The following is a 27,981-nucleotide window of genomic DNA, read 5'->3' as shown; positions in this document are numbered from 1 at the left end:
ATCCCTACTCTCTCCTGTGTCTCCTCAAATAAATCTTCCTCTCTTCACCCTTACTTGAACAATATGAGCGAAAGGAACCTCTAAAAATCTGATGGTAAAAAACAAAAAAAACCAAAAAAAAACCCAAGGCCCTGTATTTGTGGGTTTTTTTTTTTTTTTTGCTACACTGTCGTTTCCTCTGGGGTTTCCTTGTCTGGATCCTTCCTGACCAGGCCACATCAGAGGGAAACAACAGTGCTCCTGAGCATGGTGAGCACAGTTCATTAGTGTCTCACCATTGGCTCCTGCTGAGGATTGACAGTCGAACCACAGTCAAATTACACAGGCGATACAGACTGAACAAAACAGACTGTCTGAGCTGAAATCAGAGGTAAACCATCTCTGTATGACTCTGCATCTGCTGCACAGTAAGTTTGCGAAATAGGAAATCTGCAGAACCAATAGTTTTCCTTTCAGCTTAGGTTCATGAATCAGCGCTGAATCTAGTAATTCTAAAAATACAGCATATGCTCTTGTTGTTGTACAGTGTGAACACTCCTTCAAACGCAGTATATATTTTTCAAACTTTAGCTTGTGTGTGGAAGAGCCTTTCCAGCTCTGAGTAATCTAACGGAGCATCGCCTCACTTCCATTTCCAGGTGAATGTCCTCCCTCTCTTCCATTTCTGCTCCTTGTTACACGGCAATGTTTCACCGCCGCATTCACCACCTCTGACTATAGTTTTGACCCTGACTTTTTTTTACATGACTAAACTGGGTGGAAAAGACTGGCTCAAGTCTAATGAAAGAGTCTTCACCTCTGACTCACCCCTTTTTATACTGGCAGCCAGGCCAAATAGGAGCCAAACATAGGGTGGAGTAGAATCTGATTCTCTGTGTGTGTGTCTGTGTGTGTGTGTGTGTGTGTGTGTGTGTTGGTGCATGTAAACCAAGCAGCTCAGACCCACTCAATAAGCTTCTATAAGCCCGACTCCTACACACAAAGGGCAGAGTGTTTTCTACCCCTGTGTTGGAAAAGTAAATCACAGAGAGGGGTCTGACTTCAGAGTTCGACTTCTAAAACAGACTCTACCATTCAAAGCAGAGACTAACTTTGGGTTTCCCAGCCACACTGACCCATACATCCAAAGTCTCCTTTTCCTTTGCAATTCAAACCATTTACCACCCAACAAGATGCTTATGGCATAAGACAGCCAAACTGATGGCTGGACAAGCCAAATCCTGCTGAGAGGCAATACATTCAGCAGGCTCAGCCAAAATCTACTGGAATATGGTCGGTGCTATTTAAGCAAACTCAATGCATCTAAATATTATGAAAGCCGGCAGAAACCCTCATTTGTCTTAAATTTACAATGCAACTAATGGGTGCAACTAATGGTTATTTTCATTATAGATTTACCGGACATCACATGTCAGACCATCCTGTTTTACTGTATGTGGTTTCAAAGCCATTGTCCTTCATATAAAGTCACCACCACCACCATTATTTGAGAGACATGTTTTCTGCAGCAAAAATCATATCCTAGAGAAAACTGAAAGCCATTTTGTAAGACATTGAACTTGCAACTGGGACATTTAATACAGAAAAAAAGAAAAGTCGACCTGCTAGCACCCAACTATAAACATAAAAATACCCTTATTTAACTTTGTGTACAGCTCTGATAAGTTTCTTGATTAATCAATTATTTTTTTGGTCCATAACATATCAGAAAATAGTAAAAAAAAAAAAAAAAATGCCCATCCCAAGTTCCTAAAGTCCAAGATAATGTCTTCAACCTTCATATTTTGTTCAACCAACAGCCCAAGAAGGAAAAATATTCAAATTAATTACTAATGATGGCTAAGAAAACCAACAAATATTCACATTTAAAAAGCTGGAACCTGTTAATTTTTGGCATTTTTGCTTAGAAAAATGAATTTAATCAAATAAATCAATAAGTTGTTGAAGTTGAATTTTCTCTCAGTTAACTGAACGATTAACTGAATAAATGTTTCGGTTCTAAACACTATACCTGATTTGTTACTTTTTGATTGTTTCTCTTCTTAAAGATCAGTGGTCGGGGTCTGCTACAGGGCAGCACCCGAGGAGCTAGCAGGAACATTTAATCAGTGTCCATTTGGGTCCCAGTCTGTGCCCTCTGGTTTAAAGACCACATCTCTGACCTCTCGTCTGAAGCTCTTAAGAAAGCAGAGGTTTGGAGGGGGGGGTTCTATCAAAATGAGAGACACAACTGAACGTGGAGTGGCTCACATTCCAAATACACTGCACTGTTGCAGTTTGGTACAGATTTAAGCAGAAATTTCAGTGGCAGCTGCCACCATAGCACACACTGTCACGTTCTTTCTCCAGCACAACCTTCATTAATAGCTGAACACACCAGGTGTCCAAGTAGGGAGGTGGGTGACTCATCGCCATCCGTATGCACACACACACACACACACACACACAGACACACACAGTTTTCTGTTTCACATTTGCAGTCATAGAAACTAACTAGAGCAGCAGCAGCAACAACACTTATGACCTTGTGTGTCTTCAGTGCAACAGGCCTGCTCAGCAGCACTGAGTCTGTGCAGCCACACAGAGGCTTCGGGGCCTCTACTGCTCTAAACATCCTGGATGCTAAAGCGAAGGATGCTACAATGTCCGGATGCTGCGCTCGTCGCAGCATCTCTCGGCCGGTACCCAACCTGAAGGACTCGGCTCGCATCCCGAATAACCAGGTCAAACTACAGACACAAGTAACGACTCCGATGTACAAGGCTAACGCGAGGCCATATAGACGCACGGGTTTGCGCTAAAGTCAAATATCGTGGTTTAAAATCATAAAAAACCGGAGCCTCCATGATGGCTGGCACCGCCTTTGCATCATCCCAGCCCCCTAGCTTCCAGTGGGAGGGGGGGGCTGATGTAAAATGTGAAGGCCCGAGAGAAGAAGATATCTTGTTTTGGTGAGCAAACAAGGTGACAAAGGACGAAAAAAAGGCTAATAACCCCGATTTGATCTCATGCGTGCGCATGGAAAGGACGACTGCCGAGAGAAACGAGAAGACTCTGTCGCATCTGTTCACGCGGTCTTTTTGTCAGCTGCACCCATTTCAGCGGTGACCTGACATCTCTGTTAAAACACATCTCACTGCCCTGTCACACCAGCATGTTTTTCTATTCGTTTTCAGAACCATTTTCATTCATTTGAAGCCGCCGCCGCCGCCACGCTTGCTTCTATGTAGGGAAAGACACGTTTTTGTCCGTAGCGAAAAATCAAACTCTAAGGTTGTTTGTTGAGAAAATAACCCGAACATTTGAGGGCATTTTGAAAGACGCTGAACCCGCGACTAGCACATTTTATTCACCCGTTGTGCTAGAAACCAGCTGTATACATATAAATGTACACTTGTTTTACCTTTGTGTACAGCTGCGACGCTGCCATGACGGTCACTCGCTATGTCCTTTCTCCAATCTGGGCTAAAACTCCGGCAGGTCTCCGCACTGCATGGGACTCAGAGTGTGTGTTCATGAAGCGGGGGAAGATATCCTTTGTTGCTGCGGGGACTCAAGGTGTAGCGGCGTCTCTTGTCGCCATGATAACTTGAAACGCTTGAGGCTGCTGAGGTTTCAGTGGCTCACTTTGCATTCTGGGTATGATGGATGAAATGATTCAGCCAAACACAGAGGGCTGCTGCCGCTGCTGCCGCCTGGAACACTGCGCCCCCCAGTGGTCAAGGGTTCATGATACACCACCCCCCCCCCCCCAAAAAAAAAAACCCAAAACTCTATATTATGTTTTTATTTTTTCTTTAGCAACATGGCTTCAAATTGAATCACATGATGTAAAATATTGCTGCGCCCTCTATTGAATAAATAAAGCTATTGAATTGTAATATGTGAGGGCCCTCAGCTGTGGGCCCCTGCAATCGTCATTATCAATCAGTTTTTATTTTATTCAGGGGGATTACTTAAGTTTGAATATGGATATAATGGCAATATCTTACAAATATTAATTTTTCTGTACATTTTGCAATTGTAATTAATATGTGTATATCCATAACCTGAGGAATTTGTGTACTTACATTCTGTTAAAAAAGAAAACAAATAGAGAAAAATGTTTTTTAATTCATATCAATTTTTTTTTACAATCAAAAGAGGAAATAATCACTGCATGCATCACAAAAACTAAGTTATTAATTATGGCAAACTGGATGAGTATAATGCAACAAATTAACATATAATACAGAAGGTACCATCGTGAAGCACACAGTATGATGTTCAGTTTTAACTGAAACTGTCAAAGAGGTGTTGATTCAATAGTAATTTTTGACATTTTACTTTTTTGGGACAAATATTGGGGTTTAGTTATAAAAAATATATAAAATCTAAATCTAAAAGAGCTCCAGTCTTAAAGTGTCATTGACTGTGGTGCTAGATTGCCTTTGACTGGAGTTCAGTTTTTTCTACATACTTTTGTTGACAACTACATTACTGATGGCCCAAAAAACTTAGAACATGAACGTCAAATTTCCACATGATGGAATATGTAATCAACACGTTGTTAATATTGTCTTAGAATAGCTGAAGAAAAGTTTGTCCTCAATCAAGTTTTCAAAGCATGGGGAAAAAGATATATATGACAACAAACAGGCACTGTCTGTCCTCAATCAAGTGAAATCTTCTCCTCGGACATACAATATGTCCTGAAACATGTCAAAATAACACGCGTGACACGGCAATTAAACGTTTGTGCAAAATTATTTTATTTACAAAACAAAATGGCACAAAGTGACAGCAGGGCAGCCACATACATGCACAGCTCAGACAGATGTAGTGCTAGTTTAGATTTACCACATCACAGGTTAACTTCATCCAGTCAGTAAGGACCCTGGAAAAGCACTACACAAGGCCGAGGACAATTTTAAGATAAAACTACTTTAACTTATGAGTATAGAAGGTTTTTCCCAAATTTGAACACAACTCATTACACTCTTTGTTCCCAGTACCAAGAGCTGCTCCCAGTACATTTATAACGACAGTTCTGTTCACAGGGTACAAAGACTTGGAGTTTCGGGTCCCGTATACTCCACTAACCTCTTTTAGTATGATAATGCCTCATTCATGACAACTTTGAACTAAAACTTTGACCCAAGGAGAGGACTGTGTCGTCCCATGAGGCTGAAATGCATGGCACACCACAAATACAGTGCAAAATTTCAACATTATACTTCAGATTGAAGCCAACAAAAGCCTGCCCTCCTCTTTCACACATGAAAGAAGTTCTTAGTTTCAAGATGTCTTGAATGAACCATTTATCTGCCACCCAGAGCTTTAATGTTGCACCCGAGCTTTTCAGCACCTGTTTAAATGTCTAATCAGTGCACCTTAATGAATTCAAATGGAGCTCAGTGATGTTTGCCTTTGGGATCCCTGCGTCACAAATGCAGTTCCTTATAACACTCTGGCCTTCACTGTGTGGTCCTTTAGTATGGCTTCCCCCCGTGTTTCACAACCAAAGTGTTAACAAAACTGAGCTTGGCCTCTGGATTACTACACTCGGTCAAATCATTCAAGCATACTGACAGCATAATTTAGAATAAGGACATACAGTAAATGATACAAATCTGATGTTAAACTTTGTAAAAGGCTGACGGCTCTCCCTGTGCCAAACAAAAGCAAAGAGATGATATATATATATATATATATAGATATATATATATATATATATATATATATATATATATATATATATATATATATATATATATATATATATATATCCTGATGTCTATACCAAAGTCCTCCAACCACACAAGACGCAGATTCTGCCTTCTCGCCCCTCTCTTCAGCCAGTAAACACTGTGATATTGATCGTCCATCAGTTGTACAGAAGAATCACAGTCCACTCGTCACAGTCACACTTGGATGTCCTGTCTTTCAGTGTATCTTACATGGAAGTAATGAGAAAATAAAAAGGGAACATGGATAACATGGAGTGGTGAGGGACAAAAACAAGGACAGGAGGCAGTAGAGACAGGGCCAAGTGGGATGAAAACAAAAATAAACAGGATTTGAAGGTATCAGCTAGCCAGTTCAATGTGTGCTAGGTGGGGTCCAGGCTGTTGGGGAGGGGACAGAGGGGACAAGTGGTACTGTGAGGGGGGTGGGAGAGGTAAGGTTACAGCTCTGAGACTTGAGATGAGAGGGTTAGGGCTGGCAGGTGCTGCAGGGGATGTCGAGGCTACGTGTGCATCAGCCTGCCAGTTTACTGGCCACCAGAGAGGGTTTCCTCTGGGGAAGGTCCTGGGGGGTGGGGATGTGGTCCCCTGTGATCTCAGTCTTCTCTGGTGCAGCTGTTGGCAACTGTTTGTTCTTTATCTTCGCTTTAGCCATGTTGTAGTCGCCTGAGTCAAAGTACTTTTGCTGTTGAGAGACAAAATTCTAATTTTAAACTGTAAACTGTGAATCATGAATTAGCATCATTGAATAATGCAAGTAGTATAGAGTGAACATTCAGTGTTATAAATATTTGAAATATTTTAATTACATTGCAAGGAGAAATATATTCAGTATGCAACATAGACACGTTTGTTGAGATCTTAAACACATTTTTAAAGACACACATAGCTTATATTACACAGACGGTAAAGAAAGCAAATGCCAAAAATTGTGATCTTGTTTTAAAAAGGTACCCTGTGGAGTTTCTGATTGACTATTTGTGCTATGGAGCAATATTTTCATGAGTGATCTTTCTTGAGGTCCTTGTTTTGTTGGTATCATGCACACGCACAGATGGTGTGATACACAATTTTGTGCCAACAAAGGCAGCGAAGAAGAAGACCGCTAGTACAGTAACACACATGTGAACACAAAAACAAAAATCAACTTTGCAAATGCTTTATAAAGGGAAGAGATGCACTCAGTGTGTTTATTACACCTCAAGGATACACAAAATGATTTTTGGTGGGACCCAATGAACGTAAACATAACTTCTGTTTGTTTACAAGAAAACTCCACAGGGTACTTTTAAGCTTGTTTAGCAAGTTAAATATATTTTGGGTTGTAACTAATTCTTATTCTCTTGATTGGTTAATGTATCGGTTGTTTATTTAATTTATCAAATAACTAACTATAAAATATCGACAAGTTATAAAATCGCTAACTTAGTCTCAGGAGGCTGAAACATATTCAATTTTGATTGTTTGAAATGATGATGAAATATTTAAAAGATGTTACCACCATGATTGTTTTAGTATGTTTGTTTTACCTGATAAATTACTTAATAATTAATTGTCCGTGAATAAAAAAAATAAATTAATCAACTTCTCATTTTAGCTATTTTGAGAGTAGAGAAAAAAATTCTGTTTTCAGTTTAGTTTGTTTTCAGTATCTTTAATTTCAGATTGTTCAATGGATTACTTAGACTAACATGTCAAACGTGGCAAGTGGCAACTGAACCTAGAGTGATAACAATGCCATAAAAACAGCAGTAAGCTATGAATATATGAAGGTATACCAAGCTCAAACCAACAGTCAAAAACAACATCCCTGCAATAAATACTGCCAACATGAAGGTTATAAAGTTCAGGTTTTGTTGAAGCAGTTGAGAGGTGTTGATTCAACATTATGGCCATTTTGGGAACTGTAGATTGTGGTGATATGGATTTGTAGGGTGTTATACTGAGGCTTTTCTGAAATTTAGTCTGTTCTCATTGATATACAGGATATGCTTCGAAAAAGTCTAGTAAGTGGACCTTAAGTTATTGTAATCAAGGAGCATTAGTTTAAACATACCCAGTAACCTGGCAACTGAGTGTAAGTGTAATGTTACGAACCAAAAATGACAGTGAAATCAGAGACTGTCCTCAAGTGAAGGCTGAACGTTTAGCAGACAAACACAAGAGATAACTCACCCCCTTTTGGAGGCGTTTGCGAAGCAGATCAGAGCCTCCAGGTTTATTTCCTAAATTTGGATATCTGGCCTTCAGCTTAGCCTCCTCTGCCTTCTCAGGACTGATGACCTTGTCCTGAACCTCCTGAAAACAAGCACATACATGAGGCACTGAGATGAAAGTCAGACATCTTTCTCAAAAAACACGGTTACTGCACAGCAAGGGAGCACATTTGTCAGCTGATGGCACTGCGGTACAGACGAACTTTTACAAACACATACAAACGCTTACTAACACCTAGAATTTCTGAATAAGATCTGCACAGCAGTCGTTAACTGCTGTTAAGTAGCTATTGCACTGTTGATTTAACATAGCTGGTTATATCAGTATTAACAAAAAGGTGTTTAAATATTCACCTGCCAGTTTCAAATTACCGATACTACTCCCCTTAGTTGTGTTTGTTCACTGGGCTGGGCGATCGGTTGGGACTAACGCTAACCGTTAAATTGGCTGCTTAAACCGTTTATTGTGTACGTTACTAATAGCTAAGACGCTTAGCTAGGAAGCACTCTAGCAGCACGCAAAAATGCGGTAGCTAAGTGGAGCTGAAGATAATATTAATGTCATTAGGCTTTGAGCCAGAGCGCAGAAATCTGTTAGGTTGAGCTAAGCTAACGTTAGCAGCTGAGCTAACTGTTGCCGATGATTAGCCAGTGTGTGAATGTCATGACAGTTAGCCTGGCGGATAGTGAGCTGCTAACATTAACTAGCGGTACCTCTGACATTCACACCGACCATCCAAAACACTAGCTCTGGTAGCAACCGAAACGTCTGGCCAGCTAGCCGGTAAGGCGATGTCGTTACAGTTTGACAGATGACATTAACTAAACTAATCAGGACTTGTAGCTGGCTTTGGTTGATATGTCAACAATAACGAGCGCGGGGCGAAGAAGCTAACGCAATGTAACGTAGCGTTAGCTGTAACAAAGTCAACGGTGCCGCTGCAACTGCTGCTGCTCAGCAGGCTAAAAGTTACCTTCTCGTCCACTGATGTCTCCTCGGCCGTCTGCGTTTCTTCGATATCTCCAGACATCGCTAAATTATCGTGATCTCAGACCCGAGAATTGCCCACTAGTCGGACGAGTGATCCACAGCTCCCCTGCTCCGACTTTCCGTACCCATACGACTGCCGCCGAACGCTCACCCCGGCACAAGGAATACTACGTCACATGCGGAGACACCACGCGCGCTCACGTTCGGGTACTCCTGCCGTGCACCCGCACAGAGTGCTGGGATCGGATTTACGTTGCATAACGTACCGATCAGCTGTTAGACCCGTGTGCTGCGGCGCAAATCCAGGTTTCAGGCAAATAATCCTCAGATCTGGAGGATGAGGAATGCTGCACCGATTAAAGCAGGTTCCGTTCGTTTCTCGTGGTTTCCCATGCAAACGTTTCTGTATGCAGTGTGTTTGTGGCAGAGACTGACAACTATACGGTTCCTTTGCTCTCATTGTGCTAAATTACAGAGGAGCTAAGCAGCAAGGCATGCATGTGTGAAACAGGCACTTTGGGGACAACAGAGCCACAGGCTGTCACCATGCGAAAAATAAATGATGCATACAAATGTAGTGAGGCTGTGCAGATGCACTTAAGAGCCCAGAGGCCGCCGTGTTAAATGACCACCACCTATTGTCAGCTTTGTGTGCCAAACCGACAGCAGTACTCGCCTACTGCTGTCAGCTGTGGTAAATTGCCGTGGCTGGCTGTTCCAGGTGTTACAGCCTCTTATGAGTGTGAAGAGGATAAATTCTAAATTGTACTTCAACCTGCACCACTCAGCATTTAGAGCCAAGGAATGTTACACAGTGGCACTGCAAGAGATTACTGTTCATAGTTGTGAATACTTACAACACCTTTGGTGGATACAGTTTTGTCCAAAAAAAGATTTTTTCCTCACATTTGGCCTTAATAAGTTTATTGTGATCAAAAATAACATTAGCTGTGATAAATGTGTTCAGGATCTGCCAGTCTACAGTTGTATGGTTGATGAGGTGTTTCCTCAGTATTTGTCCAGTAATGTGTAAATGATGATAATAAAAAAATTGGAGCTGTTCTATACCTTTTGTTTTTAATTGAAATATTGCCTTTGCATAAATCGTTATGGTTACACTCCTATGATCGTCCGTTACCACCATAAAACAACTTTAAAACTGCAAAATTGTTAAAAATGGTTTAAAATGGTATTCAAAATGATTTATAGGAATCTTTGACACAATAATCCAGGCTGAAATTTCACATCTGCTGTTACTGGTTATCTTTGTGTACTATCCCATAAAGAAAAGATTTTAAAAGAGTCACCATCTACTTTTTTATGTATCCAGACTACTACCATGGACCATGACCAGAACACTTCCTTTGTAATTACTTTCAACATTAGAATTTTTTAAAATAGCCTTTTTTCTATTCTTTTGTATTTTCTATTTCTATTCTAATTCATGTCCATGGTCCATTTCCTTTTGTAATTTAAATACTTCATCTATACATTCTTAAACATAATGTACATGTTATCCTTTATGATGTATCTGAAGAGCACACTGTGCTACACTTGTATAAAAAAAACAAACAACCACAATGTAATAAAAAGGTCTGAATGTCTGTAATGGATCTGAAATGCATGCATTTATAGTGGTGTTTTGCAGGACCAGTATATAGTCAGGGAACACTGGCCAACACTTGAAGCGAGGACATCAGCAGAAAATCAGCTGTCACACCCCACGTTATTACTACCACGTGTGAAGAGTGTGGACATTACATTACCTTGAGTCCTCATTTGCACTTTTCTCACTTCTCTGAACTTTAAATCAGTGTGATTATTATTTTCACAGAGCAGGTGTGACATTCGGATGTTTCTTCTCTGAATAGCAGCAGCGGCCCCTTGTGTATTGTGCTTTCCACCCCACCCCCCTTTGCCCAACCCATTCTGCGACTGTATGGCGATACAGTGGTAGAACAGGAAGTACGGTAGGAAAATTAAAAACACACAGACACAGAGCGGATTTCAAGTTTGCTTTAGAAGATATATAGATATATTTTTTTCAGATTTGAATATTAATGTCAAAAATACATACTATGATATACAGTTTGCACTACATCATCTTAGCATGACAGACGTCACAAGTAGTAACTGAAATATTAATTTAAATATTAAATTAAATAAACTGATAAGTAAACTGAAAGTGAATGTGTAAACACTAAACTAAGGTTACTTTTTCTATTGCAACACTTCCGATAAAGTGGTTCTGTAACAGTACAAAAGTATTAGAATATTACTATTTTCTGTTTCATTTCCAGTTATAATGAGAAAAAAATCCACAGTGCACTTCTGATGTCTTGCTGTGATGTTTTCAGTTGAATCGAGCTTGACTGATTGTTCGACTTCTTTAGTGGTCCATGGTAGGAGTTTTTCTTTTGGACAAGGGGGATGGCGTTGCGGCACAGTCTGCCACCCCAGTTCACCCTCTTCCATATGCACTCCCTCTGCTCTCCGAGCTCAGGAATCACAGGGTCAAAGTTGAATTCACCTTTAGTTCAATTGATCTAATCTTCAAGGATTTAAAACAAACTCTCTTACCATTAAAAAGGCCTGGTATTGCATTTATGAAGAAATTAACCGAGATCTAACACTTATTCATTATGTCAACTAAAAGTCCAATTAACATTTTGATTTGAGTAAACAGGAGTAAAGTAGTCTGAACTCTTTTGAGATAATTAACTGCTTCTGTAGACAATCACTGGCCTCTACTCCTGCCAGACGCTGGAGGGGATGCACACAACAGCAGGAAAAAGAATTATCTATCAAATTTGACAGGGCCTTCTTAACCGGGAGAACAAGATCTGAAGCATACTCTATAACTATGACCTTTGACCCAACCTCTCTGATCCAAAATCGAGCACTTAACAGAGAACAAGGTTTCATTTCTGACCATTCTCCCAGGCTCCTAGCCTCCCTCTGTCAGTTCTGGGTGACAGAAGGGATTGAAGCTTACGATTTTGGGCACAGGCCAGGTGAGTCTTGTTGGCTGTTGTCCTTAAACCTCTTCTCTTTTCAAATACTAGCCATGGCCTAACGGGCTGAGTAAGAGTCTATCGCTGGCATTGAGGTGTGATTTAAGCTTCAGTAGTGGCCTGCGGTAGAGGAGGGAGGGAAAGAGTCAGGCCTCAGCAGCGGGGAGAGAATGGTGGGTCAATGGGGGACTCTGTGAAGGACTGGAGCTCGTAAGCAGCACCGCTGTCCACCTCCATGGACTTCCTGGAAAACAGCAGACGGATGTCCCTATGGAGGTAGATCTTCCCAGACTTAGAGCTCTGGAACCTGGTTGGGATGGGAGAGGCAGAGAAAAAAAAACAGGGAGGATGAACATGGGAGGATAATCATCACTGCTGCTGGATAGAGAGAAAATTACAGTTATCTCACCTCAGATGAACGAGGTAGCGCAAGGTGCGTCCCTGACCCAGGGTTAGGGGCTTCCTGCTGGTCTGATTGTTTGTGTCACGGCGAACGGGAACAGAGAAAGTCCTCTGGCGTAGAAAGGTCTGGTGTCCAGCTGGCATGGCTCGCAGGTCGTACATCACAACAAACATCTTTACTACGGTCTTGTTAGGGTTGAATAAGGTCTGAGTGATATAACCAGAGAGCACGGCGGGATTTAGACAGGTTTCTAACTCTTTGTGACCTGTGCTTCATCAGATTTAAATAATATATACAGATGTTACAGCAACCTTACAGGCAGTGAAAGATACATAAAATGAACATCACACTGTACATATCATCCTGATAATGTAATTGAAGTATATGAAAGAAAATACCTTTAAATTTCATTAGCATAACCACCAGAAATGAATAAAAATGCCCTTGAGTCTGTATATAATATAATAAATCTTCCCCTTATAACCACTAGGGGTCTCCCTGTCTTTTTGTCACTTGGTGTAATTTGCTCTTTGTTCTCTGCCAATTGTCCACCATGATGCAAATATTTTATAGCATTTCTACAACTGTAATAAGGAAAAAAAAAAAAAAAAGTTTCCTCACCACTTGAATGGTTCCTGATGGAGGTACACGGTAGCCCCTTTTCCCCAGGGACTCCAGGTTTATCACACCCTGTGAGAAATAATGATAACATCATGTCACAAATAGGCATCCAAGAGTTATACACGCAGGGGCTCAAAGACATAGGGACAGTTGCAGATTTGGCTTTCAGCTCAAGGCTCAGTCACGCTGCTTAGAAAAAGAAGACTTGGGTATTGTTTGAGTGAAAATAGTCATCTCACCATATATGGTGAGGGCGCATTGTCATCAGAGACACTGTAGAATGAGACATCCACAGGTAAGGTCAGGTGACTGGGGCAGAAGGACCCACTGGCCCCAACCTCTGCTGTGAAACCCTCCACTGTCCCTAAAGGCTCCAGGCGGTAGTTCAGCACACACTCCTGGATAAACAGAGTTCAATTTTACACATTATTTCTTTAATTTTTCTCATTACCCAACAAATCTATGATTTTCACTTTTCACTTTTTCATCCAGGTGAGGAACTCAATTTTTCATCCAGTGGGCAAAGTTACTGGGTAAAAGAGAAAACACAAACATAGCCAGCAAGATGTACAAGCTACTCGACTATGACTAGGCCTTGTTTTCCACCTTCAGGAAGCCTGACAGCGTAATTGATTCCCTTTGTGAGCATTCTACTTATTTTGATTAAATTAATTATCTAGGGATTGAAAATAGCACAAGTAAAAGGAAGCTACTCTCAAAAATGATTATGGAAAAAGAGGGATGATTCGGAGTGTGTTCATGTATTGTACCTCAAAGTTTCCCAGAAGACTGAGACTGGCAGGTGGAGCGCTGGCACTGAACAGCTGCTGTGACTCATCTGTGTACCCCTCTGTCTTTGGACACACCCTGAAGAGATAAAACACACACACACCTGATCAACTTGTTTTCAGTGTGTGATGTGTGAAATAGCATTTTAAGGTGCTTGAATGACAAACATTCCTGGTATGTCTGACCTGTGTTCTGGTTGAGATTAAATGATCTCAGACTTATTCGTGTCTAAACAAAAGCGATATCAGCCATCTCAAAATGTTTGTTATTCTTACATCTTAGTTCACTGAAGGGACAGGCAGAACAAATGTAATTTGTGTCTGTGGGTCACATATACACATCTTTATTCAAATATGTATTAACCAAGCAAATGTTTTACACTAAAAAAAGAAAATCCTATATGGAAGCATGGCAAAATTGACCAGAATTTATCCCCTGGCTGAAATGAACTTTCACTCTGGATTGCCAAAGTCTTGAAACATCTGCTTTATCAAAAGAAGCACTGAGCTACCACCCACATCTGCTGTGTGTAGGCAGTGCAATGAAGCTCTGTGTATAAAAAGCTAGTTCAGTCCTGTCTGCCATTTTGAGCTGAAAGTGTGTGATTCTAAAAGCAGTCACAGTACAGCAGAGCTTCAGCAGGTGGCAGCGTGAGCGGACTAGTCAGCAGAACAGGAGTGACCTAACCTTACCACTCAGAACAACATTCTTATTGTCTGATCTCTCGACACACAGACAGTACTTCTGTATCCTATTGTTGGTCCAAGGATATGTTAGTTTCTGAGGGTTTGAATGTGGTAAACTGTAGCAAATGTCTTCTCTAAGTTAGATCCTTTATAATTCTGGCAGTTAAGTTAGAAAAAAAAAACAAACCCAAAAACTCTAAAGTATTGATGTATCTTTAAACACAATGAAACCCGATCAAATATCAGAGTTTTCCTTGCTTTCAGTTACACATAGCAACAGCTGACATGTTGCAAAGTGACAAAAACAAAAAGGTTTTAAAATTCTGAAAATTAAGTACGAGTAACCTGATCCAGATGGTACTACTGATCAACAGATGATGTGGGAGGAAACTGTAAAACCAAAAAATCTTGTTATACTGCCCTGACCTTATCCTCGTGGATAAACTTAGCACAGTCTGTTAAGTACAATAACGAAGATCCCAGGTTAGAAAATGTGTACCTTTTCCCAGAGGCCCAAGGCAAACCCTTACAGCCAGCCAGAGACGTGTCGAGGTCAAAGTAGCCTGTTTGAGTTTTCCTCTGAGGAACCTGCAGCAGACACACAAAACATGATTAACCGAGAGAAACTGTCACACTATCTCAGGTTAAAGCTTGGAAGTTCTGGGTTTTTTTTTTCGAAAATGTGGGACTGTCAGGCTGAAAACTTTAAGATCACAGGAGAGAAGTTTAAAAGCAGAAGCTGTGTGAGTAGTTTTCAGAGAAAGGAAAAATACATTTCAAATCTCCCATTCATTCGAAATATTAAGGCATGAATATATTTTATGCAATGTGGATCATGATGTCTATGTGAACATATGTAGATTTTGTGTTGGTGAGACTGTGTGAGACCAAGACTTCCCATGAGTGTGTGCGAACATTTTAATGTTTATATGCGTGAGAATGATCAAAGGACAGGAAACTGTGATGATCAAGGAGTGTGGTAATCTTACAAAGTCAGTGCAACATCTTACTGCGGTGGATGAGACACAGATGGGTCACGTGCCTTACCCGCATGTGTGTATGTGTCTGTGTGTTTTTCTGTGTGTACATTAAACTCGGGTAACTACTCAGAAGCCCTGCAGCAAAAAAAGCTGCTGCCAGATATAAAGTAAGTATCGTAATGACAAACATTCGAAGACCTCCCTCTTATACTGATCACAATTCTGTCAGTATTGCTTCAGATGGCATGAAGTAAAGGGCAGTGTTTGTGTTGTCATGACAAACACAACTGCATGGACACCAACAACGACTACTACTCATGGCTAAGCCAGTAACTATTTAAGTGTCCCTCTAAGTCTGTATGGGAAAGTGTCATTTTACCAAATGCACAAGCAGAAAGTGACAATGACTGAGTTTCACTGTGAAACTGTACTATCTGTGTGTGTGTGTGTGTGTGTGTGCGTGTGTGTGTGTGTGTGTGTGTTTGTGTGTGTGCGTGCGCGACTCTCTTACAGGGCTAGAGAGCAATGGCAGGCCAGTGCAGGGGTGGAAGGCCTTGGTTGCTGTGGCGTCTAATGAGTGGCGATTCTGTTTCTTCCAGCTGTTGCAGGGACGCAGAGGGGAGGGGCTGTGAGCACGCTGGAGCACAGAGACAGAGAGATTAAGATCAAGCGTACAAGTAAGCTGTAATCATCTGTATTTATCAATTCATGTGCTGGTAGATCATATGCCATTTTGATTACCACTCCAGTTCTACCTGCTCCCAGCAAAACACTCTTACCAGTGTGTATGAATGAGGAGGTTCCTTCCAGTCTGAGATGTTAAATTCAAAAAATGCCTACTGTTACCTATTCACTAATGTTTGAAATTTAAGGAATAGTTTGTAACATTGGGGAAAAACACTTATTTTGCTTATTCACCTTCTTGCTGAAGTGTTAGATGACAGAAGATCAATTCAGTCAATGTCTAAAACTCAATATTAACACATCATATCTTGTTTGTTTAATCTGGACAAAAACCAAAGTGTAAAAATGACATATCACAGTTTTTTGAGAGGTTATGTGCCAGACATTTCTTGGCTAGTAGCAGCTCCTGAAGGTGCTGACAGGCCATTTTAGTTATTTTCGGACAAAGCCAAGCTAAACTAAGCTAAGCTAAGCTAACCAGCTGCTGGCACTAGCTACATAGCTACATAGCTACACATACCGTACAAACATGAGAGTGCTATCAATCTTCTCATCTAACTCTCGACAAAAAAGTGAATAAGCGCATTTCCAAATATTTTATCATTGTAAGTGTCAGTACATCAGTAGGTAACCTGGAACTTTTCTTCACAAAATTTTTATGGACTGAATCATTTATTTTATCAAATGTTTAATTTCCTAATATGTGCCAAATGTATACACAATTTTCAGGTATAACTTAAAAATAACGCAGTTAAACCGGGGCCTCCTGGGACAATTTTAGATTACTAAATGGGTGATCACTCATAAGTATATAGACAATCAATACCCGCTAAGACGAGAAGTCCCTTACCAGTACAGTGGGAGGGGGAGTCATGTCGGAACTGGAGGCGCTGGAGCATCCAGACTCCGAGGGTGCCTGGTTCTCATCCTGGAGGGCAGAGGCCTGGGCTTGTGCACAGTTCTGCATCTGCATCTGGGACTGAGGCTGAGGCTGAGGCTTGCTGTGGTTGTGGCTTATGTTACAGTTCATGGCTGGGCTGGCATCATTGCAAGTCCAACTAAAAATCTGGGCATTCCTTGGGCTGTTCTCGAGGACGGGGGAGGCAAGTGGGGTTTCATGGCTGCTGGGTGTCCTGACTCTGAGTTTTTCCTGTGGGGGAGTTCGTAAACGCTGGCAAGACTGGGTGTGGGACTGGCCTTTGAATGAAGGTTCTTCAAGTGTAAAGTGAGGACCATTTTGGGCCCGGGGAGAATGGCATTGGGTCCCTAGATCGACTCGGGGCTTGTCTGTGCAAACGGGCGCATGTGTGGCAGCAGTGTGCGTGCTGCCTCTGTGAGGTTCGTGGCTGGGTATGTGGCCGTTGGTGTAGCCGTTGGTGGTAGTGTGTGAGGTTTGTGGGATGTGTGTGGTGTGCGAGTATGTGCGGACCGTGTGTGTGACTGTTGTTGTGTGCGTGTGGTGCAGAGGGCTGCTGCTTCTGCTGTGCCTGGGGGACAGAGAGGGGACAGACAGTCTCTCCTGGATGAGTCTAGTGATGTCTTGTACTGCCTGGGCAATGAGGCAGCTGTCTCTCTCCCTCTCCCTGTCTCTCTCCCTGTCTTTCTCCTTCTCTCTCTCTCTCTCCTTCTGTCCATTCTTCTCCTCCTCTCTGTCTCTTGTCTCAGTCATTTTCAGCTTCCTGCAGGCCGCAGGTTTAGGGGAGGAGCTCTCTCGTTTGCTGAATGAAGTGTCAGTCACGGGTGTGTTGAAGGGGCTGGGCCACACACGTCCCACAGACTCACAGGGCGGTATCTCGGGCTCTTTGGTCTTACTGGCAGTTATGTCATCATGGTTACTGCTCCACATGGCTTTGGGAGGGTTGTCAGAACCAAAAAGGCCGGGAGGGAGTGGCGGTGCTGTGGGGTCGCAGAAGTTGAGCCTCTGTGCGATGCGGGCGATAACATCCTGTCTCTCCTGCAGCAGGGAGCCAATCAGGGGGTTTGTTTCAGTTGCAGCAGGCCTCGGGGAGGGGCAGCGGGGTGGCTCGGCCAAAGAAAAATTCTTAAAAGCTCTCAGTGGCTCAGGGAAGGGCCCCTTTGACCTCTCACTGCTGTTGGTGCCAGACCCATAGTCCTCTACTTGTGTTGGGTCAGATGAACCATTGAGGGCTGAGTAGAGCCATTTCCCTGCTTTACTTGTGGGAAGTGGAGACGGGGAGCGGGAGGGCGTGGGGGAATGGGAGGATCTGTGGAACAGTGGTGAACCCTGACGTTGGGGGATGTTGACCTGCGGAAGCTCTCCGTTCTGATACGTGTGGTTTTCAACAGGCTCCTGGCTCTTCTTGCTGTAGGGAGGTGGCACAGCAGTGTGAGGAAGGCTATTGATGGGGATGTTGTTGATGGGAAGATTAGGTATGGGTAATCCATTGAGGAGAAGGCCAGACATGGAGTTGGAGCTTTTACTGTATATGTTAGAGTTGTGAAGGGGGGTGTCTTTGCTGGGGTCTTTGCTCTTTTTGAGGGTGGGCAGGCCACCATGGCTGTTGAGGTTAGGGTTGAGGCTTGGGGTCTTGCTGTAAAGTGGAGGCAGACCAGTATGGATGCTGCACGCTAGGGTGGGGTAGGTGGGTTGTCGGGGGAGCGACTGGACACGAACCTGCAGCGCAACACTCTGGGATACGTTGGGGACGGGGAAAATGTGCTCTGAAGGCGGCTGGGAGAATTGCCACACCAAGTCCTCATCAGCAGCACTGATCCTGTTTGACAGTGAGGGATTGAACAAACAGGCCATTGTTAACTCTTACATCTTAAAATATCTAAGTACTATCAGAACCTCCAGAGATTCAGTTTCACTTCCCGCAATTCAGTTTTCAAAACAGCACAGTGCGCATAGATATGCAGCTATCTTAAACTTGAAAATAACCTAACTTTAGATCAAGTTTCCTGTATCTTTAATAATCTGCTCCAACAGCCTGAGTGAAGGCCCTCAGCCCACCAGTGTCTTGAGTGAGTGTTATGTCTGACCTGTACAGGATGTTTCTGGGGACAATGCCATGGGAGGCACTGAGCCAGGCGCTGAGCTGGGAAAAGAAGACGTAGGAGCGAACAGCCAACAGCAGAGTCTTCTCCTCAATGAAACGATCGCCGCTTCTATTAAAAACACGGTTAAAAGAGGTGGAAACGTGCCAGTATGTCAGGTTAATGAGAACACAGTTCAGGGATATGTGTGTATGCGTGTGTGCGTGCTTTTGTCTTTGTCAGAAACAGTATTCCCTTTTTCTACACGTGAGTAGGAAAGTGGGCCAATTTGTCAGGCTCATTAACCCTCTGAGTGTCGATCCAATTATCTAGGTTTTTTTCTTTTAATTTTCTTTTATTTCATATTATAGTTTTATTTTTAACATTTTGTTTAGCTTTTTAAGACTTCGCTTTATCAGGTCACTTGGTCTGGTTGAAGACAAAACTCCTGAATCTCTACTATGTAATTTTACACACTTAAAATGAAATAAATTATAGAAAAAACTCTAAAACCTGAATTTTGAATGCATTGAACACAAAAAGAAGTGTGGATTTCACAGCCCCTGTAAAGGTTTTACACTGTTATGGGGGCTATATGTATTTTCTTTGGATACAACTTTTTAGCCATGGGTGTGGTATTGTAGAAATTCCTCTGCCACCAGGACACATGGTCTACCGGCAGCAACATCATGCCACTCAGAATAGTTATCTAAAACTGTGACACCTATAGAATCGTTGTCTTTACATTTCAATTTCTGTTTTTTCACAGTTTACTTTACTAAAGCTTTTTCAAAGAATTGTTGTTGAAATTACCCCCCCCCCCTTTACAAATATGCATTTCTGCAATAGACCTGCTGGCGAAACCTGTACAACCTAGTATATGTGCTCACTTGAACACACTTTTTAATTTATTTTAAGTCTATTAACTCTTTTTTTGCCCAGTGTATAACCAAGATATGGTATCTGTGTTTCTTCTTATTATTAAATACTTGTTACCCCCCACCCTTTTCTGTTTAGAGTTTTGTTTGTTTTTTTGACTGAGGGAACTGTGCAAGAAATCCAATGTGCTTGTAGTGTTTATCTTTGCAAGTGGCAAATAAAATTACTTTAACTTGAAGAACTCTAGATGTTTTTGTGTCTGTGGATGCATGTCGCTCTGCATAAAGTTAAATTACATGAACAAAATAGAGCGCAAAAGTAACCAGGGTTTGTGGAAACTGAAGACAACAATGGATGGATGAATAGAGGAGTCAACAGCCTTGGAAATACAACAGACAATATTTCTTGCAAACTGTAAACAAAATGCTAGTAAACACAGTCTCTTTTTATGGATATAGCTGTGCACACAGTAAGATCAATGTGTGTGCCTGTGTGTGTGTGTGCATGCGCCGTACTGTCTTGGAACTGGCTGCAGGGTCCATCTCTCCAGCAGCAGAGCATCTTGTTTGATGACCGGGTCGCTAATGGGGTCACTCGGGGGGCACTCATCTCCATAGCAGCAGTCGGGCAGGAGCATGACCTCGATCATGATGGGGATGCTGTTTCTCCAAAGCAGGATCACCTCTGAACGGGTTCGCCTCGCCTGCCGACACTGGACACACGCATCCCCCAGAAAAAGGTGGAGGGTTAGTGTTCATTAGTGAATGTCAACACTGGAACCTTGAAATGTAGGGGCAAAGCAGATGGGACTCAAAGGAACCTCACCTGTCATTTTATTTAGGTCACATCTCAATACAATATTAAAAATGTTTTCACCTTGGAAATTAACTATATACATGATATTCTGAACAGCTGTTACAGTGACACAGGAATGTACACCGAGTTGCCAGTTTATTAGGTAACTAATGAGGTCTAACACAACAGTCCTGCATAAATCCTACCATTCATTAAGTATATAATGTGCATCCGGTGTGATAAGTGGGCCTCACTTCACTCTCATGACTTGAATGATGCAAGTGAAGCGGCAACAACCCCTTGTAAAATGAGAAGAGACTAGCTCCTGTTTAAAATTACACAGCTGTGTGTTCATGTGTGCTACCTGGGGCAGTTTGTCACTGCATTCGTGCTTGTGAAGAGGCGGCATGGCCGATTGGGCTGGCGGACAGTGCAACCCCTCGGTCCTTCCCTTCACAGAATATTCTGGCGTCCTTCCCTCTGTGATAAGCAAGGTCAGGAACACCAGGAACTCCTCCGCATCATACTCGAAAAACTCCTCTGTTGCATCTAGACAAGGCAGAGAAACAGAAGGTCAGCATATCCTTCTGCTTCATACCTAAACAGAAAACAGGGAACCAACTGGAAGAAAGTAGCAGTTACAGTACTAATTTACCTATCCTGTGACTAACTCTGGGGCAATATAAATGCAAAAAGAAAGTAACCTGTGTTGCCGTGACTATCACACGAATGCCTGAATATGTTTGTTTATGTTTTTGCTTAAATGGATGTGGCTACTTAACTTTGGCTAGAGAAGCTTGTTTAGAGAAGGGGTGTGGGGGAAGGCAGCAGATGACACAAGTTTTCTAGTCTGCTGCTTCAAAGGCATATATTTAGATCTTACATGTCAGCTGAGCTCAGGGGTGAAGCCACACACTGTCTGCTGTCTCTTCTACAGCACGCGCAGGCACACAACGCACACATCCTTGTTTTTACTATATTTATGGGGACCTATCATTGACATAATGCATTCCCTAGCCCCTCGACCTAACCTCAACCATGACAACTAAATGCCTAATCCCAACCCTAACCTAATTCTAATCCTAAATATGTAGAAGTGTACAAGTATAGACGGCAATGATGGTGACGTCATTCACACTCACTGACAAAACACATACATGAGAACAATACGGGATATAAAAAATAAGGTTATGCTGCACCACCCGGTGGCTCCACCAGTTTTGCCAGGGTGGGGCTGGATAGGGCTGGCAGGAGAGAGTAGGGCTGAATCAATCTTTCACTTCTGAGGAATAGACTATTCCCCTCTGATGCTGTTCAAATTAACAGTTAGACAGAAGCGAAAAGACGAATGACAAGGAATACTCCAGCTGGTTGTCACATTCAAATTCTAGCTTATACTGATCCACTCTGTTGTACATTATTATTCACAATAGCTGACTTATAGCATTTTTTTTTTTTTTTTTTTTACAAGGGGCAAGATGGGGACTGTTGTGTATGGGTTTGTCTCTTCTGCAATGACAAAATTAACAAACCCCTACTCTGTTTATGTTACAATTGATGCCAAGATCTAAAGTGGGGTATTTTTAGCAGAAGGTTGAAGAGGCCCGTCTTGGCTCTCTATCTCCTGTACTCCTACAAAGAAAACTCCCAGAATCCCGTAGGAGGTCAGCTGATACCAAGCAGTGCTAAGAATCACGGCTTGCTCTCTTTACAGCACACAAGCAAACACTCTGACGTACAGAAACGGCCTGCCCAACAATCTCAAGCCCTCCTCCTGCCTTCATTTAAACTGGATTCAAACAAATATTAGGTCACGATTACGTGCATATATTTTATGTTTTGATCATTTTAAGGATGTCAGGTCCTCATAAGGACAGAAGTACAGGAACAAACACACATATGCACACCCTGTTCTCCTCCTGTCAAAGCAGGGCTGGCAGGAACAGAGTCCCTCTCAACTGGCTCTGCAGAAGTGTGAGCTACAAGCTGCTGCTGTATGTGTGCGTGTCTGTATCGCAGTTAACCAGCCAGTCACGCACATTCCTCTCAGGGAACTCCTCCTACATGCCTTTGAGCTGCTGCTGCACGTGGAGAGAGGTGCACTCCAACACAAAACATGACGAAGGAGGGAGGGGAGGAAGGGGGTCTGTTAGCCAGCTGTAGGATGAATAAATGCAGGGTGAAAGAGATGAAGAGGGAGGGTATATTCAGGGACAATCCCCTTTTCTTTATGGGCTGGAACCAGAAAGGTCCAAACAAAGGGAGAAAGAGACCAACAGCATCAGAGCGAAAAAGAGCAAGACACAGGAGAGAGGGAGTAATATACTGTACGACAAAGGTCATGATTCAAGGTCAAAGGGTTTATCACTTGAGCATTTACATGATGGTCGGCTTGAATGTACTGAATAAACAGTAGTGGGCTGGGGTTAAGGTATAAACCCAGTCTGTACTGGAAAAAGATGACGCTGTCAGGGGATTTGGGCTAAAGGTACACTTGATGAGGGAGGCAAGGAGGAAAAGAGGAAGGAAGCATGGGTGGATGAGGAGAGGGAGGTAAAAGAGTGATTAATGGAGCAGAGGAATACAGCCTCTGAGAAATGGTGTGCTACCCATACCCCCCTTAAACACACACACACAGAGCCCCAGTCATGTGCGCACAGTGGGTGTCAGATTGCTGCTTTCTAGGAAAGGCAGACACATTCATTCAAAAACACTCCTAAAGCACGCATGAGAAAAACACACATGAACACCAACAAACACAGGCACAGTGATAAACACACTCGCCTCCACCAAAACACACAAACGCACTGAAAACATGCAAGAAATACACAGATGCACACAGCGACATACACACACATGTGCAGTGCAGGACAAAGGACTAGTGATGGAGGCTTTAGTTACGGGGCCCACCCTTTGTATGCACAGATGAGAGCTGTCAGTCTTTAGGGCGTCATGCCTGAATAGAACATTCCTATGAAGCCCACACACACACACACACACACACACACACACACACACACACACACACACACACACACACACACACACACACACACACACACACACACACACACACACACACACACACACACACACACACAGCCGAAATGGAACCTGGAAGGTGATCAGGATGCAGATCACCACAAAAAAGACCGAGAAGGAGAAAACCATTGCACACATATGAAAGAAGAGAGCTAACTTACATAAAACTTAAAATGATAAAAAACAAAAAATGTTATTGTAATATCAAGGGAATAAAAACAGAGGAGGTATTGTTTTAGCATGATTCAGGATGCTAAAATCATTAGAGGAGATCACCTCCCTCTGTAATCCTGCCTTTTGCACAAATGGTTAATATCATTTTGGAATTTATGTAACAATCCATGTTGTTTACCAATCATTAAGCCTTACAAGCAGGGTTCAATGTTCAATCCTTCCGTTTCCTTCCCCTCCCCCCCCTCCCTTTACCACTGGACTGTGACCAATTCATTCCTGCTCTTCCATCTCTTTATAATGTAAAATCTGTCAGTCTTTAATGTATAGGCGTACTTTTGAATTAATGTGTGTTTGTGAGACATCTTTTCCTGCTCTCTCTCCAGTTTTTTTTTAGTTTTCTCTTTGTCTACGGGTACCCCTGCATTCAGTTAGAGAAGTACCATAGCAACTACTAGCGCTGCTTGAGGAATGCAAACAGAAAACATTTCAATCAGGAAAACATAATAAGGTTTAGTTCCAGTGGCTTTTTTGAACTTTACAGATCCAACCCCAAATACAGGAGACATAATGGAACACTGATCTTTCTCTTTTCCATGTGCATGTGACCTCTCCTCCGTCTCCTGATAATGTGTGATGTGAATTATGTAATAGGTCGGATTTAGATCCAGGCGTCTTATTATTAGACCTGTGACCGCCTGCCACCAAGTGCAGCTGGAGTCCCGCCTACAGATCAGCTGGTTTGGCCAGTAAGTGAACGCACACACGCGCACATACACACACCTCTCAGCTGTCTCCATGTCCTTGGGCCAACATAGCAGTATAGACTCATGCGGGATGGAAAAAGGCCTCCAGGGACAAGAGTGGAGAGGTCAGCCTCAGCAGCGTACAGTGTTACACACTGACATGCACTTTAGTATGATTCGTCATTACCTAAGACCATTGAGAGGCAAATTAACTGTTTTGTGTGGATTTTCAGCATGTTGCTTTTCTACGTGTTGTATAAAACAAAGCCGGATTCCTGTATACTCTCGCCTGGTTATGACACTGATCATGATTCTGAATGTTGTTGAAGCTTGTAATTTGAATGCATGTTGCTGGGATCAATATTTACATTTTACATGCAGTAGCGTTGTTTTAACAGCGAGGCTGATGAGAAGATAGACACAAGGATAGAGAAGGACATTAAGTTAGAGACAGACACACACACATTCAGATAAAATCACCCATTAATCTGTGAACTGTGGCCACACAATCACTGCGTAGCTGGCTCTTTTTCTAAAGCAAACACTGCTCTGCTCTCCACACACACACACACACACACACACACACACACACACACACACACACACACACACACACACACACACACACACACACACACACACACACACACACACACACACACACACGCATTACACACTCACATACACTCACAGCTAATTTGAATGCTGTGGAAGTACCCATATGGCAAAAACCACCCCATCTTCCTCTGCTCAGTCAGTGCTGCACTGTAAATGTTTCATTTGTTTATGACATTTTTCATTCAAATGAAACTTTTCTTTCCTAATCAGTGATAAGTCTGTGTTGGTAGACTGGAGACAAAAGCCTGGAGCAGATGACAAAAAAAAAAAGAAAAGAAAAAAAAATACTCACAGATCAAAGTCTCAGTAGGGACACAGCACTGATGAGCTCATGTATAGCTGGACTACTGGTTATCAAAGTGTTGAGTGCTACACGCACAGACAATATGAGATAATATACTGAAGGGTGGCAACCGGGGGAGACGAGACATACTTCAGAGAGAGAGAGACAGAAGGGCTAGGCAGATATTGGAAGAAACAGCTGAGTAGTCTAAAGGGCAGATAGGAAACATGCACAGTTAGTTCAAAAAAGGCAGACAGGAAGCTTTATTAACAGTGTTTCCAGTTCACTGTCTGTCTATTGAATTTGATGCAAAAGTTTGAAACCTTGTGGAAGACAAAAAGCAAATTAGGTGATATTTGCATCTGCTGTGTTGATGTTAAAAACTAAGCTCTCTAATGGATGTCACTCTCACAAGGAAAAAATAGTCTTTAAGGAAATGACAAGTTGTTACTGTTCTTGAGAGACAGGTGTTGAAGACGAAAACTAAAAAATGAAAACTTGGCAACTCCAAGGCCATCTATGACCTATCTGCCAGATAGTGGTGGACAGATATTTCACAGATAATTTTAGAATACAGTATGTAAAAGCCACCTTTGAACTGTTTTATGACACAACTGAACAAACTCTGACTTGGCTGTGGGGCTTTTCTTGACATTTTTAAATAAACCCCTCATGCTTCACGAGAGCAGAACACAAGTTTTGCAATATTGAGAAAATCATTTAACATTTTCATTAAAAAAAAAAAAAAACTGCTACAGACTCAGACTAAACAGACAAGCAGGAAGACACTGAGACAGCTGCAGATACAAAAGACAGGCATGAAGAAGATGAGTTTACTGGGACATATCAAAAATAAGGGGTGTTTAAATTCCACTGAGCTGTTGTATAAAATATCCAAGTCTAATATTCAAATTAACTTAAACGAGTTTAAAAAAAACAATTTAAAACAATTTAAAGAATGCTACAAAGCAATTATGACTGCTTTGTTCCAGTTTAAACGTCGATACTGGTTGTGAAAGTAAATATCCTGTTGAGGTTCCCCTGATCCAGACACTAAAGACCTAACGGAGCAGTTAGAGCAGTTTTCTCAAGATGAGTAAATAATAAAACTAAGAGAACACAGATCTATATAACTGCCCCAATTTCTTAATTAAAGACAATGCAGCCAAGACACCAGAGGACATTTAACATTTCTGGGACTTAAAAAGGTCTTTCGGTCTTATGTTAATATGATTTAATGTTTTTAGGGACCTGCAGACTCTAGATAACCAGCCTGCTGGGAGGGTGTGTATTAAGGACATTTCCAGGCAGCTTCTGTGCAGCAGTGGCAGCAGTCTGCTGAGCTCGCTGAGGTGTGTCGGCTTAACGCACAATGATATCTAGCTCCTTCTGAATGGAACAGAAGAGTGACGGTTCAACGTTCCCTGCTGCAAAGTCGTCATTCTGTTCAGGTACAGCACCGGATGTAGTGAAGGGAAACAATTCAAAGTAAAAGCTCTTTTCTGCACCTGCACCTTTTAGTCACCACTCTGTGTAACAGTGCTAAATGCATGAAAATAATAATTGCAAAGAAAATTGTGGTGTTGTACTGACTTGACCCTGAACCGTGCATGGACATGCAACTATGGATGGGCCAAAGTATACATACGGTGCCAATACACATTAGGGCAGTGTGATATCCCAATTGTGATTTAATTCATACTATTATCCAATAGCATTATCATTCTTACATGACAACAGCTGTGCCATATATGCATTACCAGGGAGATCGAATCTATATTGAACACGAGTTCTGTTATGCTCATACTGAAAAAACAGTTATGTTCTTAGTTGCCTTAGAGGAAGACAGTACAAAAAAAACATACAGTATATACATACTGTTTTATCATGGTTGCAACAGCAACAAACACCGGCAACCAAAGGAAACGTCACCACAGAATACAATACGATGCACTGCTTGTGCACCGTATAAGGCTGTGCATCATAGTACATGTCAAAAAGATTAGAGAGGCAATATATTTATCATAAAGGCAAAACTGTACACTCAATTCTGAATGAACAAAATGTGATTCTTAATTATTAAGAATTTTGCAGTCCCAACACACACATGTATGCACAGTACAAACCCACAGCTGCACCTCTATAATGTCTATAGCGTGGCAGAATGTGAGATTACACTGACAGTTCTTCCCCTTTAAATTTCCTTACTGCAGCCCCCGGTGAGATAAATATAGACACAACTTGGTAGCTCTCATTTTCTGTTTTTCTCTCTCTCTCTCTCTGACTTCAAAGTGTGTATTCCTACAATCAAGTGTTTGATGACTTTGTGATGGTCTCTGC

The 27,981-nt window shown here is 42.1% G+C and overlaps 3 protein-coding genes across 4 annotated transcripts in view; all 3 read right to left on the bottom strand.

Annotated features, from left to right (window-relative positions):
- The window catches only part of myo5aa (myosin VAa), a 57,484-nt gene extending 53,867 nt beyond the window's left edge, over nucleotides 1-3,617 (bottom strand). For both annotated transcript variants that reach the window (XM_040131974.1, XM_040131964.1), the window contains exon 1: nucleotides 3,404-3,617. In XM_040131974.1, coding sequence (XP_039987908.1) covers nucleotides 3,404-3,430 — 27 coding nt within the window. In that variant the 5' untranslated portion in view covers nucleotides 3,431-3,617. The remainder of the gene's footprint in view (nucleotides 1-3,403) is intronic.
- Nucleotides 3,618-5,748: 2,131 nt separating this feature from the next.
- On the bottom strand, nucleotides 5,749-9,538 carry arpp19a (cAMP-regulated phosphoprotein 19a). The gene is made up of 3 exons (XM_040118457.1): nucleotides 8,917-9,538; nucleotides 7,902-8,024; nucleotides 5,749-6,411 (listed from the first exon to the last, which is right to left on the bottom strand). Exons 1-3 carry the CDS (start codon nucleotides 8,971-8,973, stop codon nucleotides 6,241-6,243), a joined length of 351 nt encoding a protein of 116 aa, XP_039974391.1. The 5' UTR covers nucleotides 8,974-9,538; the 3' UTR covers nucleotides 5,749-6,240.
- A 1,413-nt stretch (nucleotides 9,539-10,951) lies between these two features.
- fam214a (family with sequence similarity 214 member A) overlaps nucleotides 10,952-27,981 on the bottom strand; it is a 30,716-nt gene continuing 13,686 nt past the window's right edge. Inside the window, exons 2-12 of the mRNA XM_040118341.1 lie at nucleotides 21,146-21,330; nucleotides 20,502-20,698; nucleotides 19,114-19,239; nucleotides 16,961-18,845; nucleotides 15,938-16,063; nucleotides 14,946-15,034; nucleotides 13,742-13,838; nucleotides 13,211-13,369; nucleotides 12,972-13,040; nucleotides 12,357-12,556; nucleotides 10,952-12,254 (exon numbers count right to left, since the gene is read on the bottom strand). Of these exons, the coding sequence (XP_039974275.1) occupies nucleotides 12,101-12,254; nucleotides 12,357-12,556; nucleotides 12,972-13,040; nucleotides 13,211-13,369; nucleotides 13,742-13,838; nucleotides 14,946-15,034; nucleotides 15,938-16,063; nucleotides 16,961-18,845; nucleotides 19,114-19,239; nucleotides 20,502-20,698; nucleotides 21,146-21,330 (3,287 nt within the window). The 3' untranslated portion in view covers nucleotides 10,952-12,100. The remainder of the gene's footprint in view (nucleotides 12,255-12,356; nucleotides 12,557-12,971; nucleotides 13,041-13,210; nucleotides 13,370-13,741; nucleotides 13,839-14,945; nucleotides 15,035-15,937; nucleotides 16,064-16,960; nucleotides 18,846-19,113; nucleotides 19,240-20,501; nucleotides 20,699-21,145; nucleotides 21,331-27,981) is intronic.

Source organism: Xiphias gladius, chromosome 1 (assembly GCF_016859285.1).
Source record: "Xiphias gladius isolate SHS-SW01 ecotype Sanya breed wild chromosome 1, ASM1685928v1, whole genome shotgun sequence".
In the NCBI taxonomy this organism is placed as follows: domain Eukaryota; kingdom Metazoa; phylum Chordata; class Actinopteri; order Istiophoriformes; family Xiphiidae; genus Xiphias; species Xiphias gladius.
The sequence above is the reverse complement of the archived record's forward strand: the minus strand, read 5'-3'. Positions and strand labels throughout refer to the sequence as shown.